This window comes from Plectropomus leopardus, chromosome 10, assembly GCF_026936395.1.
Source record: "Plectropomus leopardus strain MGB_pleo_1.0 chromosome 10, ASM2693639v1, whole genome shotgun sequence".
NCBI classification, from domain to species: Eukaryota; Metazoa; Chordata; class Actinopteri; order Perciformes; family Serranidae; genus Plectropomus; species Plectropomus leopardus.
Genome location: NC_142185.1, coordinates 22,084,683 through 22,098,249, shown reverse-complemented (window position 1 = coordinate 22,098,249; position 13,567 = coordinate 22,084,683). Strand labels below are relative to the sequence as shown.

At 38.7% G+C, this 13,567-nt stretch overlaps 1 protein-coding gene across 8 annotated transcripts in view; it reads left to right on the top strand.

Moving 5' to 3' along the window:
• Positions 1-13,567, top strand: part of mid1 (midline 1) — a 42,112-nt gene extending 28,545 nt beyond the window's left edge. For 7 of the 8 annotated variants that reach the window (XM_088083294.1, XM_042494741.2, XM_088083295.1 and 4 more), the window contains 9 exons: positions 436-498; positions 5,595-5,690; positions 6,210-6,317; positions 7,909-8,057; positions 8,142-8,269; positions 10,003-10,146; positions 10,751-10,912; positions 11,002-11,209; positions 12,468-13,567. In XM_088083294.1, coding sequence (XP_087939420.1) covers positions 436-498; positions 5,595-5,690; positions 6,210-6,317; positions 7,909-8,057; positions 8,142-8,269; positions 10,003-10,146; positions 10,751-10,912; positions 11,002-11,209; positions 12,468-12,816 — 1,407 coding nt within the window. In that variant the 3' untranslated portion in view covers positions 12,817-13,567. The remainder of the gene's footprint in view (positions 1-435; positions 499-5,594; positions 5,691-6,209; positions 6,318-7,908; positions 8,058-8,141; positions 8,270-10,002; positions 10,147-10,750; positions 10,913-11,001; positions 11,210-12,467) is intronic. The other variant, XM_042494742.2, reaches the window with a different exon arrangement.

Below are 13,567 nucleotides of genomic sequence, written 5' to 3'. Positions count from 1 at the left end.
GCAGCAGAGCTTTGTTGTGAATTAACGAGGATATAGCATGTTAGCTTTGACCTATATGTAACTAAATTTAAGAAAACTCTCTCTCAAATTGTCCAAAAATGTACTATTTTAGTGTATGACTCTTAAGCTCAGTTGTGTCGAGTTTTTCACTCCTGCCATCCTAGAGTGTATTCTGAGAATTGCATGGCATCCACTGCATGAAATAAAAATGAGGCTCTGCTTTGTTTTCACATACACTCACAGTGTCCATGCATGACTCACAAAAGGGGGGTTTACTGTGTCACTCTCTTTTGTGTGCCCGTTCCTCTCTTTCACAATGCTTGGTCAAAATGGAACTGGGGTGTAAGCAATCTTTAATAACATTTTTTGGTAAAGATAGGTCAGAGGACCAGTCTTAACCTGTCTCCTTTGTTTGATCATGCTGTCATTGTGCAGAAATCGCCTGGCCGCTTTCTCAGTGTGGTGGGGCGTGGTCATTCACACCAGGAGGCAGAGCAGGTGATCAGCATCATTTCTTTAATTCCACATTCAGGGACAGCTGGATTTCATGGAGAAAAAAAAACTAAACATGAAAGTTCTTTTCAAAGGGCTTTATCCTTTGAAAACCAGCAGTTTTGCAACTGGTCAGCCACATTGTAATGTAGCCTAAGTGGTTGTTAAGGGGGTAGTTCAGGATTATTTTTAAAAAAATTTTTGAGGTACTTGTCCATAGTCAATTTAATAACTTATTTCGATGGCTGTTGGCATGCCCCCATTTTGGAGAAGCAGGATGGAGTTTGACATGGAAGCTAAGCAATGTACTACCATGGATGGGGTCAGCAATAAAACACATTTTAGTCACCTTAAAGAAAAAATCTATAACAGATTAAGTGTTTTCCACGCTGAGAGACAGTCTTGAATTATAATAATTTAGTAAAATAATCTTAAATATTTATTTATGATAACAGAATATACTTTTCCCTTGCTTTTTTCTTTTTTTTCCCTAGACATTTGTCTGAAACATTTTAAAAACAATTTTCTAAATCTATCAATGTATTGACATTTGTCGAGCATTTCTTACCTACTTACCCATTTCTTTCTAGGTTGCTCACTGCATTTTTTACCCATGTTTTTTGAAAGAAATTGCACTAATTTGCATGGGATTAAAAGATTTAAATAAGTAAAAGGTGTCTGAAAGCGCATAAGAAAAGTGATGTCACTCCAGGCTTCAAAGGGTTAAACTGATAAAGAGTTTAGGGGGGGGCGTTGGTGGGACTTTTGTTAGTTGGCAAAAGTATGTTTTATTGCAACAATAGATTGCTTAGCTTCCATGTTGGCCTACTTCTCCAAACTGGGGGTGTGCCAAGTGACATCTACACGAGGAAAAACCAGAATTATCTCTTTAATTTGATAATTGCAGTATGCTGCTTTGTGTTTTCATTATTCCATATAGTTGTTTTTTCCCAAAGTGGTTAAATACAGGGTGTTGGACTTTAAGTAGATTCCATTATCTTTTTAAAGACTTAGCAGCTATGATGCGTTTTCTCTCCTCCCTAATATCCACAGTTGCTTGATGTAATTATGGGATGCATTTCAACCAATTCATGCTTTAATTTGTCTTTGTACCTTGTTGACCTCATATTACGTGCACTCAGCTGCATTGTTAGAAGCCTCCAGTGACAGAAGCAGGAAACAGCAATTCCCATCTTAGAAAGAAATTGTTTTGTTGCTCGTGGCATGCAGGGACAGGACCCAGGTGGCATGCAGCTGAGCTTGTTCATAGTTGCCGGTTTTTCCAAACACATGTTTACAGCCACAGCGCCTCGCATTTCTCAGAAATTCCCAGGGATGTTATGACATTGGTGTGAGTGTGTGTGTGTGTGTGCAAGCGTGTATAATGTAGTAATTCCTTCAGTCTGGTTTTGGCATTATGTGACATGATCCCAGTCTGGTATTATATCTGTTATTATCTATCCGTCATACTTTGTTTATGCCAGTTCATTCCTATTTGGGGTCAGAGGAGTGGCTGGAGCATATCCCAACATGCAATAGGAAAAATGGAGAACATTTTGCCCATTATATATTCGGAAAAAACACCAGGTTGCCTGGTTTATATTGCAGTGTATGTAAAAGAAAAAAAAAATGTATATACTTACATTTTACATTGCATAGCATATTGTGTATGTCGCTTTATAAAGAGATATTGAAAAACATACAGTATTAAGCCCACTGTATGATGGTTATTTAGGCACAATCTGTGACTGTAATGTAATTAAAAGGTGGGAAACTATCACCTAATTTCAGCACAGCTTTAGAACCCACTTTGATAGACAGACAGACTTGTGATTGTAGGTAATGCACAGGCGTTACTAATGACATTAACATGATGGCTCCGCTCTATTTAAGTATCCCAGTGAGGCATGACAGCGTGACACAATAACAAGAGCCTGAAACTGAAGCAGCTACATTTTTAAGACCATTTTTTTTTGCTTATTTCATAAGTTGTTCTAGTTTTTGTTTCTTCAGAAATATTTAAAGCACCTTGAATTGCATTCGATACGTTTGAAAAGTGCTATATAAATCAAATTTGATCGACTGATTGAAATGGCATTCAACCATTGTACGTTTTATTATTTACACCTGTGTCTTTCCTACTGTGACGCGAAAAAATGTCCCACATAGCCTACCACTTGAGAATATACAGTAAAACTCTAAGTCTAAGTTGTGTTGATTTTTGTGGCCCCTATTGCCACCTCCTGTCATAAATATCTTAATCTGGCAAGCACGTGCATTCGTTTTGAAAGCCAGTAAAAGGAAGACACAACTTATTTGTACGCATTTTTTACTATTTTTCTTTCGTTAAGATAGCTGTTTGTAGTATGAATAGCAACAAGGTAATATATGTTTCGAACATCATTAACTGTAATTTGACAATAGTGAAACATTTTTGTTTTAGCTACCAGTGTATATTTAATAAATAAAAATGGAAATATAATATTATATACCCGTCTAGGAGGAAAAAGGGCTAATTCAGGATCAGTTTTAATCCTTTCAAATTCCTCAATCCTCTTCATGTGTTGAATGACCAGCCAAAGTTGATAGGTGCTTCTGCCTGTGCTCTTTACTGTACGTTTTATTTTTTAATTTTTTTTTCCTCTGTTCAATTCTTTCTTTTTCTCATTGCAGATCCTGCCCCGGTATCAGCCATAACCACAAAATATAATGTCAGAAATGAAATTCTTTTAAGAAAAATCTCCCTCTGCTTCCTTTTAACTGGCTAACACCGTCACTGTGAAACTTTGCCCGGAAAAACATCGGCTCTTTTGGTCAGCATGCCATAAAGAATTTTATCTGATTTTATAGGACATTGAACTTGTTAACAAGCATAAAGAATAACTACATAAAAAAGGACATTTTCTCACTGATTGTCACTTTTGCTTATGTCTATCATAAAGAGGCATCAGTATTAAAATTATACTGTTTTGTAACTAGTATTAAACTCCTTGCTTTATGGTTTGTTAAAAATTAGTTGTTTGTAAAACAGACCCATATTTAAATAATATTCATATGAGAGTATGCAGCAGGTCAAACTATCCAGTTATACATGTGCATATACCTATAATATACTGTACAATAAATATAGTAATTGGACCTTTAATGAGGGGCATTGTGGAGTTTTAAGTTATTGAATGTATAACAGTTAATGGTGTATATCTGTGCACAAGAAAAGCAAACTGTGATCTGTGTTTGTGATTCAATGGAAGCTTAAACAGCCCTCCAACAAAGTTAAAACCAACAGATGTTAAACGGGGCCTAAAGTGTTCACAGGATGAAGTGACAAACTCTGACAATGGATACAATTTCTAATGTTGACACAGGATAAAACTCCCAAGTCCTGTCAGTGACCTGTCAGGACTTTGAGAGGAAGGAAGAGAGACTGGCCAAAGCAAAGGTGTGGGTCCAGAAGTATTCACGTACAAAAGGAAGCTGCTATTCTTTCCTCTCATCAGCTTTAAATTACTCTAGGAAAGAGAAGTCGATTAGAGAGAGCTGTCTAAACACATGAAGAGTATTAATGTTGCAGGAGAAGCCGTATTTTAGGCACATTGAGAAATACAGTTACACCAAAATGTCTCTCGCACTGTCTGTCTTTTCCATTTGCTCTCCCTGTCTCTGTGTGGCTTCATGTCATACTTGCCATATTCAAACAACAAAATTGTTGGGGGAGTGTTTTAACCGTATACATTTGGCTATATTCAACATCGCTTTGATTAATATGTTATGTTTTATGCGTCCATTTTAAAAGTCATGCACTCACCTGTACCTTCAGCTCAGCATCTGGAAAGGCTTTCATCACCTTCTCTTCCATATGAATAAATCATATTTGCGAGAGCGGTAAAATAAAGCTTCTGCTATTTTAGAACACTGTGACGCACCCACCTTATGAAATCACAATGTGAGATGCCGTCTAACCTGAGAGAGGTCTACCCACTGTTTGCTACAAGCCTCGAATCTTCATGGGCCCTCCTAACAGTTTGCTCTCTTCTTTTAGCTGTTTTCGGTACTTTCTTTTTCGTATTTGTGAATGTTTTGATGATCACTTGAATACTGAATCCGTCTCGGATTCTATACCATTTACAGTGTGAGCCTTTCAGACATGGTTTCATTGATATTCAAGACTTTTAATGGTAGATTAAGTTCTAAGATTAAATGTTGGCATTTCTGCCAGTCATTCATATGTTACATTTGTACATTTTATGTGCAGCAAATCTGTTAAAACTTTGTTTTTTACATTTCAGTTTTCAGTTCTATGTTGTGTCAATGCTGTGGCTGATGTGTGGTTCTGTTTAGACACACAAAACACTTGGTTAGGGTTAGGAAAAGATGTTTGGGCTTGAAATACCTCGTTTGGTCGCTACGAACAACTCACTGTACAATGCCAACATTTGACTTTGGTGGCTAGATTGACCTAAGCAGTTTTGTTTTTATTGGATTATTATTTTTATCTGAAAATGTGGGCCCCTTACAGCGTCACAGAAGACTAAAAATTGAGATTTCATTGACGCATGTCAATCAATTTTTGAGTTTTCCACGTCTGTTTTTAGGATTTTAGTGAGACTACACTGTTGTTTTCATTGAATTCGGTGATAGCACAATCTAAATACGCATTAATCTCCTATTTAAGAGGAATAATACTTTACATCAGAAGATGTCTTGTACTACTACCCCAGTCATCATGGTACCCAATTACAGTAGGAGATTAAACTTGAAACATAAGCCTTTGATCTGAGTCAGTGATTAACACAGCCGGGGTTTAGTTGTCCAAATCACTGGCAGATGCTCTGCTAAGCTCCGTGGCCTCAGCAGGCAGTATGATGGGATCTCTGGCACACGGGGAGGACTGCGGGCCCTACGTTGATCGCAGCCCAAATGTGGCCAGTCATATCCAGCGGCAGCCTTGTGTGTCCCCTCCTGTGCCCATTACACTCCAGCCAGATGCAGTCCTTATGTTCCCATTCACCCAACTTTCCTCCAAGATTTATTCAGCTGCTTACAGTTTGATGAGGGGGACATGGTGTTAATAAATACTTATTTTCAATTTTGTTTTTTTGCAGCAAGCTTTGGATTCCAACCTCAGCAGTCTAATCAAGAGGACCAGTGAGTTGGAAAGTCTGATGGGCAAACTTATCCAAACCTGCCAACATGTGGAGGTGAGGGTTGTTTATCTGTTCGCTCTCAGGTGTGGGGCTCCTTAATTCTGTAGCACGTCATGGGCAACAGCTCATTAAATTATTAACACAGTGATGAAGTGCGGCATGTGAGAGAGGCTTTTCATCACGTTAATAAGATTATGTGCTCATTAGTGTATAAATCAATAATTTCTGTAAAATGCATGCAGTTTTCTGACAGTATTTCCAGAGCAAGTTTAAGCCTAATATGTATGCAACGATTTGAAAATAAACACTATTATGTGTGTCCTTAAAAAAGAATATCAAATAAAGTGCAGTGTTTATTATCATGGCCGTTATCATGCATGGCGAAATTATCATCTAATGTTGTTTTCCTACCGCATGAGTCTTACACAAAACAAACTGTCCTGTCCAATAATGTAATTAAAATGTATTCAAATGAACCTGCAGTTGTGCAGCAAAACATTTCTTCGAAGCAAATGAATTACAAATAGGCCTCCACCACTGGCTGCCTCTTATCTCTGCTTCTGTCTCGTGTAGGTGAATGCGTCGCGACAAGAGAACAAGCTGCTGGAGGAGTGTGACCTGCTGATTAATATCATACAGCAGCGAAGACAAGTCATTGCCACAAAGATAAAGGAGGGAAAGGTACTGTTTATCACCTTTTGTGTCTTGATAACCTTTGTTTGTTTATCACCTTGTATGTATCGATAACCTTGCCTCCCCACACAGCTGACAAGCTAGCATAACATGTTCCCTATTAGAATAAAGCAGTAAAAAATCACTGCTGTTGGGTAAAAAAAACTCTCTGAAGTGTTATTTTGAAAGAATCAATAGCACATTTTTTTCCCTTACAAATACAACATTAAATCAATAATTAATAAAACATGCATTTACTCAGTTCAGTACATTAAAGAGACACTTCGACCCACAATCAAAAATACAAATTTTTGCTTTAAACAAAAATCAGTCCATATAGGGAACTGTTTTTTGTTTACCAAACTTGTGTTTTATGTATAAGGGCTGTGGATTATCTTGAGTAACTGGGTCATGTTTTCTGGAAAGAGAAATTGATGTTTAGTTTTTCAAATTCTTTTTGTTTTTTGGCGCTTTGAGCACCACAAGCCAACTAGGTTCACTCTGCAGCCGATGTCTCCAACAATCAGCAACTTACAGAAACAATCTAGACTGATAAAATGTACTAAATGTAAGATGATCTGTCCCTTTTAGCCTTTGCTGCCACAGCCCTTCAGCTGTACAACTTTATTCCTCTTTTATACTTGTCCTGCTGTTACACAACATTTTAACACGTGCTAGATTAGCCCCAGTTTGTGCATCTCATGTTTTAACGTTACATTAGAGTAAAGTGTCTAATTTTCCTCAAAATGAATACATGGAGATCTTTGAAAAACCCTGCTCAGTCAATGACACAATGACAATTTGTGATTTTTGGTTATATTTCTACCTTGGTTACCCTAGATAACCTATGTATGAAATTTTAGAGTAAGATTTCTGACATTTCAGTTTATTTAAAATTGCTCTTCCTTTTTCTGACCTTAAAGCTCAGACAGGGAGCTGGTTTCCTCAGAGCTTCCTTTATGTGCTTTTGTGTACTTGTTACAAGCTACTTGCAGTGAAATTCTCACCAGACTGCAGAGTTTATTACCGCGTCGTCTTCAGTTCCAGCCTTTAGCTCTGGAGTATTTCTGGCACAAAGTCCATACATTTAATGTGGTTATGCTGTACCTCTTGAATCACTTCCCTTCCTTTTCCCATGTTAGATGCCATTAGAGAGGCAGTGGCACGCTGTACCATGCTCAGTGTCAGAGTAAGATGAGCCCTGCTTCCTGTGATGGCCCTCTCTGGATGTGGACTTTTTCCTTCCTCGCCCCGTGCCTCATGTCAGGTTCTGAGGTCGCCTTCAAGCCAATGAGGCATTGATGTGGGATAGGAGGGTCTGGTTGCTATGGGAGTGTTATGAGGGATGTTTCATATATACACCTCTTGTGCAAGTGTAGCTTGTAGAACAGGTTGAAGCTCAAAGTCTTGTGGGTATTGCACAACTGAAAAATCAAGTTGTCACAGGTGTAAATCTGATTTTCCCCAGAAGGATTTTCTAATTGGCGAGGTAAAATCAAATCTAGCATCTGGCAGGTTGGTGCCCTATTCAGGAAGGAGTGCATGGGTTGGTTAATTCCCATGCTTTTCATCTATCAACATATCCTCTCTTTCGGCGCAGACTGTGCGGCTGAGGAAACTAGCCCAGCAGATAGCCAGCTGTAAGCAGTGCATCGAACGATCCTCCTCCCTCATCGCTCAGGCCGACCAAACTCTAAAGGAGACGGACCACGCTCGCTTCCTCCAAACGGCTAAAAGCACCTGCGAGAGGTGAGGGAGCGAAGACAGCCAATGCTATCCACAAAAAACAAATATGGCATATAAAACTGTTAATAATTTACTTCTTTATTGCAGAGTGTCTATGGCGACGGCTTCCTCTCAGATCCTGTTACCAGAAATAAATCTTAATGACACTTTTGACACTTTCGCTTTGGACTTCTCAAGGGAGAAGAAGATGCTAGAAAGCTTGGATTACCTCACAGGTGAGTGGGGTCAAGTTAAGCACACATTGTTATTCATCTTTTTGGCACAAAAACAAATTAATATAATTGTCATATAATGAATATAATTGTAACAATAAGCACTCAGTCCCAACAGTGGTGGCAAACTTTGGAATAAAACTTATTGTGAAATATGTAACATGAGCTTAAGGGCTGTGGCGGTCCCACAAAGTAAAATACTTACTTATTGTGGCGCCGTTGTGAAATATAACATAGTTAATGAATCCGTATATAATTTATTATTATTATCATTATTATTATTATACAATGTATATAATGTAAATATAATATAGTTACTCTAACCAGGGCAATGACCACGTAGTAAATATTGCTTGATTGGCTTCACAAACACATACAATGTTCTCCAGTGTTTTTGGTTTATCAACTGAGTGTTAATTGGTGACTTTCAGCTGAATGCATCATGGTTTCTTGTAGTGACGCATGATTTTGAAAACAGGAACAGAAGATGCAGGTGACGTTGTAAAAGCCTTAAGTGTTTACTTTTATCCATTTTGCGCACGGTTGCTGTGGCATCACAAAAGAAGAACGACCCCAATCCTCCGCACAAGTGATTGTAGGCCAACATTACTATTTTAAACTAGCTAAATAACGCTCCAAAGGTTTCCAGTAAGTGTTTTGTTCCTCAGAATCAATGTACTCCTTCAAATTAAAACTGTATTTAAAGCTGTATATTTGTCTTTTTAAGGAAAAGGACAACCGGCTGATTTAAAGAATGAATCGCCTAACATCTGTATAAATACATGACACATTAATAAAGGAGTGACCTTCAAATGTTAACTGTAACAGTATTAGTCTGTGTACACAAGATAATTGTTAATATTAACTGTAAAATAAGAAACCAAACTATGTGTGACTCCTTAACCTTTATATAAACATAAACAGTTTTTAACTAACCTATATACTTCAACAGCATAAATAAGTGCCTGGAAGTCAGCTTTTGGTTGTTAAACTGAAATACTGGGGCCTCTTTGTTTAGTTGGAGTGATTATTTTTGTAACCATGGAAAACTTAACTGCCAGCAGCCAATAATGTCTGCATATTATGCCAAAGTTTGTCTTCAGCCAGCTGAGATCATTTAGGACATCAGGAACCTTTGCAGCTGTCACTGTCAGCAGGCAGCAGCAGACACTGTGACCTGCCACATCAGTTATTTGTGTACGTACTGCCAGATTAGTTTAGCTACACTTCAGCTTTTGGCAGTTTTTCACTTACACTCTCGAAGTGAGATGATTTGTTGGGTTCCTTTTATGCAAACAGTGCATTTTAAAATTATTCTTACTTAATCTTCAATTAAAATTTCATACAATTTGAAGGCTTTGGCCTGGGCAGAAGCAGGGATTTAATGTTTCAACTATAAGCCTGTTAGTGACAGAAAAAGAAAAAGCTCATAAATGTTAGGCTACAGTTATTTTCTGCCGAATGAAACAGGTTTGATTGTTTATGCTCAGCGTCCGTTGCGCAGTATGAATTTAACTCTGCATGGGGGCTGTAGCTGTAATAGCTGGGGGAACTGCAACCTAGCTTAATTACACTGTTCAGAATAAAAAGACACAAATGGATAGTACTATTTACCACCACTGCTCTCTGTATCATATTGTGAGGGTTGGGGGGTTATGTTGTGTGCAGAATAGAGTCCACTCAACTTTCATTACTGTCTCTGAAAAACGTTTTTGTCCGCTGTGCTCTGATTGCAGCACCAAATCCACCAGTAATCCGCGAGGAATTATGCACAGCCTCATACGACACGATCACAGTTCACTGGACGTCAGATGATGAATTCTCTGTTGTATCATATGAACTTCAGTACGCCATCTTCACCAGCCAATCTAACGTTGTCAGTAAGTCTATATGTGCAGCTCTCTGCTGGGAGTGCGGTGTAATGTTTGTGGTGGAAACATGACAATGATGGAGGGATTTGAAAGAGATTTCACTCAAGGACCTCAAATTGTTTGGGAGCTATGTTACAATATCCAAGCATAATATAGTATTGTACTGTAGCAGCAGGAGAGGAGCGCTCTGTCCTGGCTCTTATGGGTAATGAGTAGTTACCAAAATACACTGACATTTTTGCAGTGTCTAGGAAGGGATTTTGGGGGGAAAGTAACAGCTCAGTCAGAGTATATTTACATCCAGATGCACGTCATAAGCATGATATTATCTGCGGGTTGAAATTAGCAGCAGACTGTTTGAATTGATTGCTCTAACAAGGTCACAATATGCTCAATCAAGCAGTTTATTCTCATCTGCCTTAGTAGTCAAGCACACTTGGATGAATGGTACTGCAGCTACATATGATGATTTAAAAATAGCAGCTATAGATTGAAACATTGCATATAATTGCACTGTACTGGTTTCAAATATTGTATAAAGCAACAACTCAGCAACAGTTCTCCTGATGAATTTGTTTCTTTGTCACTGATTCTCTGACCGTCTGGACTGCAGGTTTGTGTAACTCTGCTGACAGCTGGATGATTGTACCAAACATCAAACAGAATCACTACACCGTGCACGGCCTCCAGTGTGGCACCAAGTACATTTTCATAGTGAAGGCCATAAACCAGGCTGGAAACCGCAGCAGTGAACCAGGGAAACTAAAAACCAACAGTATGTCAAGAGTTTATTCTGTAATTCATTTTTCCATTAGAGTTGTAATGCATGTTAGAAACTAGCCTGTTTTTCCCATTTTCTTTAAGGTCAGCCATTCAAGTTGGACCCAAAGTCAGCTCACCGGAAGCTGAGGGTTTCCCATGACAACCTAACAGTAGAGAGGGACGAGACGTCGTCCAAGAAAAGCCACAGTCAGGACCGCTTCTCCAGCCACAGCAGCTACGGTGTCACTGGAAATGTCTTTATCGACAGCGGCCGCCATTACTGGGAAGCTCTGATAGGAGGAAGCACATGGTAAAAACAGTTAGCTGTTTACTTTTACTCCATTCAGTTTGTACAGACACTCGTGATCCCCAGAGGATAAATCTTAATGACTTTGATAACCCTTTGACTGTAGCTCTAGCACCACCACATTTTTAGTTTTCAGTGACATATCTCGACAAATATGTTGCATTTCCATGAAATTTGGTACAGCCATTCATGTTCCCCACAGAATTAACCCTTTGAAACCTGAGTAAATTGACTTGATTTCTTTTATTATTGTTATCTTCTATTTTTTTCTCCCTCTTTCCCTCCCTCCCCTTTATTTAAAACTTATTATAAGGGCTTTCTCTTTTCCATATTTTCCATATTTCTTGCAATTTGTGGGACATCTTTTGCCAAGTTGCTCATTACATTTTTTGGCCACGTTTTCATGAGAAATCAAACCAATTTGCTCAGGTTTCAAAAGCTTAAATGCATGTGAGAGGCGTCTGAACGCAGCACAGGAAAACTGATGTCGTTCCAGGCTCAAAGGGTTTACTGCAATAACTTAGGTGCTCCCTTAAATTAAGACAAAATCTTAATTTGTCCAATATTTCTGGTACATGACCAAATACCTGCAAAAATAAAAAAAATCCCATCAGCCTCAGATATACTTAGTATGCTTAGTGCTGATAAGTAAATGCTAGCATGCTAACACATGCTAAATCATTGACTGTATATAAAGGTGAACGACTCATTTCCACTTTCTCCCACTGTACAAAAATGAAGCCAAATATCCCAAATACAGCCGCTGTCCTCTTCCAATGCTGACGTCATTTGGAGCCAGAATCTGTGCAGTAGCGATCTCTGCATTATCAAGTTCCCACCCATACTCCAACCATTCATGGGCAGCGTTATGATCCTGAGCAAACCAACTGACACACACAGCTGTCAATCGTGATGTCGCACCCCCTTTTTATAACAAATAACTAATTAAAAATCACTTTAAAAGAAACGTGATCACTCGAACAAACATCCGGTTGATAAGAACTACCTAATGAATGACTCGCACCATCTTTGGGAAAAATTTATTTGACGTTGTACTGAGTTTTGGATTGGACCATATCCCATCTTCTAACATGGAGGGGGCAGGGTTTATGACCTGCAGTCAGCTACCCGAGATGTCTTGGCCTCACTTTGGGGGGGATTCATTTATGTCGTCCCTCTTCATTATTTATCAATAACGTTTCAGCCTTACATGTTAGATTTATGAAATATTCCTGTTTTCTTTCTTCCATTGGGCCTACAGGTTCGCAGTGGGCATTGCATACAAGTCAGCACCAAAACACGAGTGGGTCGGCAAAAACTCTGCCTCCTGGGTACTGTCTCGATGCAATAACTCGTGGGTAGTGCGTCACAACAGCAAGGAGATGCCCATCGAGCCTTCACCCCACCTGCGTCGTCTGGGAGTATTGTTGGATTATGACTCTGGATCTCTGTCTTTCTACGACGCCGTGGGCTCTCAGCACTTGCACACATTTGATATCGCCTTTGCTCAGCCAGTCTGCCCTGTGTTCAACGTGTGGAACAGGTGTTTAACCGTCCTCACCGGACTGCCCATCCCAGATCACTTAGAGGGGACAGACTACAACAACTGACAAAACCTGTCTTACTGCATTTCCTTTGTGTACCCAAAAAGAGACCAGACTGCCTGCGCCTCATTGACTGTGATGCCCACACACTGTTGACAAAATAAAAACAGAACAAGATGCAACTGATAGCACAGGTGTACCTTCCTAATCAAGCCTATGCTGAAATGAATTGGAATTATTTAAGAAATGATTTATAAGCATCTGTAGATGCATTTCTTTGCTTTGCACATGTGTGTACTTTACACTGCTGAATGGTTTTAAGGGTTTGCTTATAGTTTGACATTCATTTTCAAATAGGCTACAGACTTTTTTATTTCTAAACTCATATTACACGCTTTTCCATTCATGTGTTTGGATGATGAACCTTTAAGTGCGAGGGATAAGTGGACTCTAATGTTGCTGGAAGGTCGCATTACAGGCTGTTTTAAATGTCATGTTTTTGAGAGATATTTTAAATCATAGCACTTTGAGAAGTTGTCACTATAAAACTGTAATTGTATTTCTAAGCCACTTGTACCATAATGCAGACATTTACTTGTCTTCGTTCTATAAGGGAAAAAAAAAAGCACTTAAATAGATCCATTAACAAAAATTAACAACAGTTTCACGCTAATGTGAGTTCAGTCAGTTCAACAATTTTCAAATATTTATTATCTGTAAATGTGCGATTGCAGTTCAGCATTAAGAGATCATTCATCACAATTTTCACATTTAAGTTTCTGTCTGACAAGATGTAATAAAAGAGACTTTGTTTGAA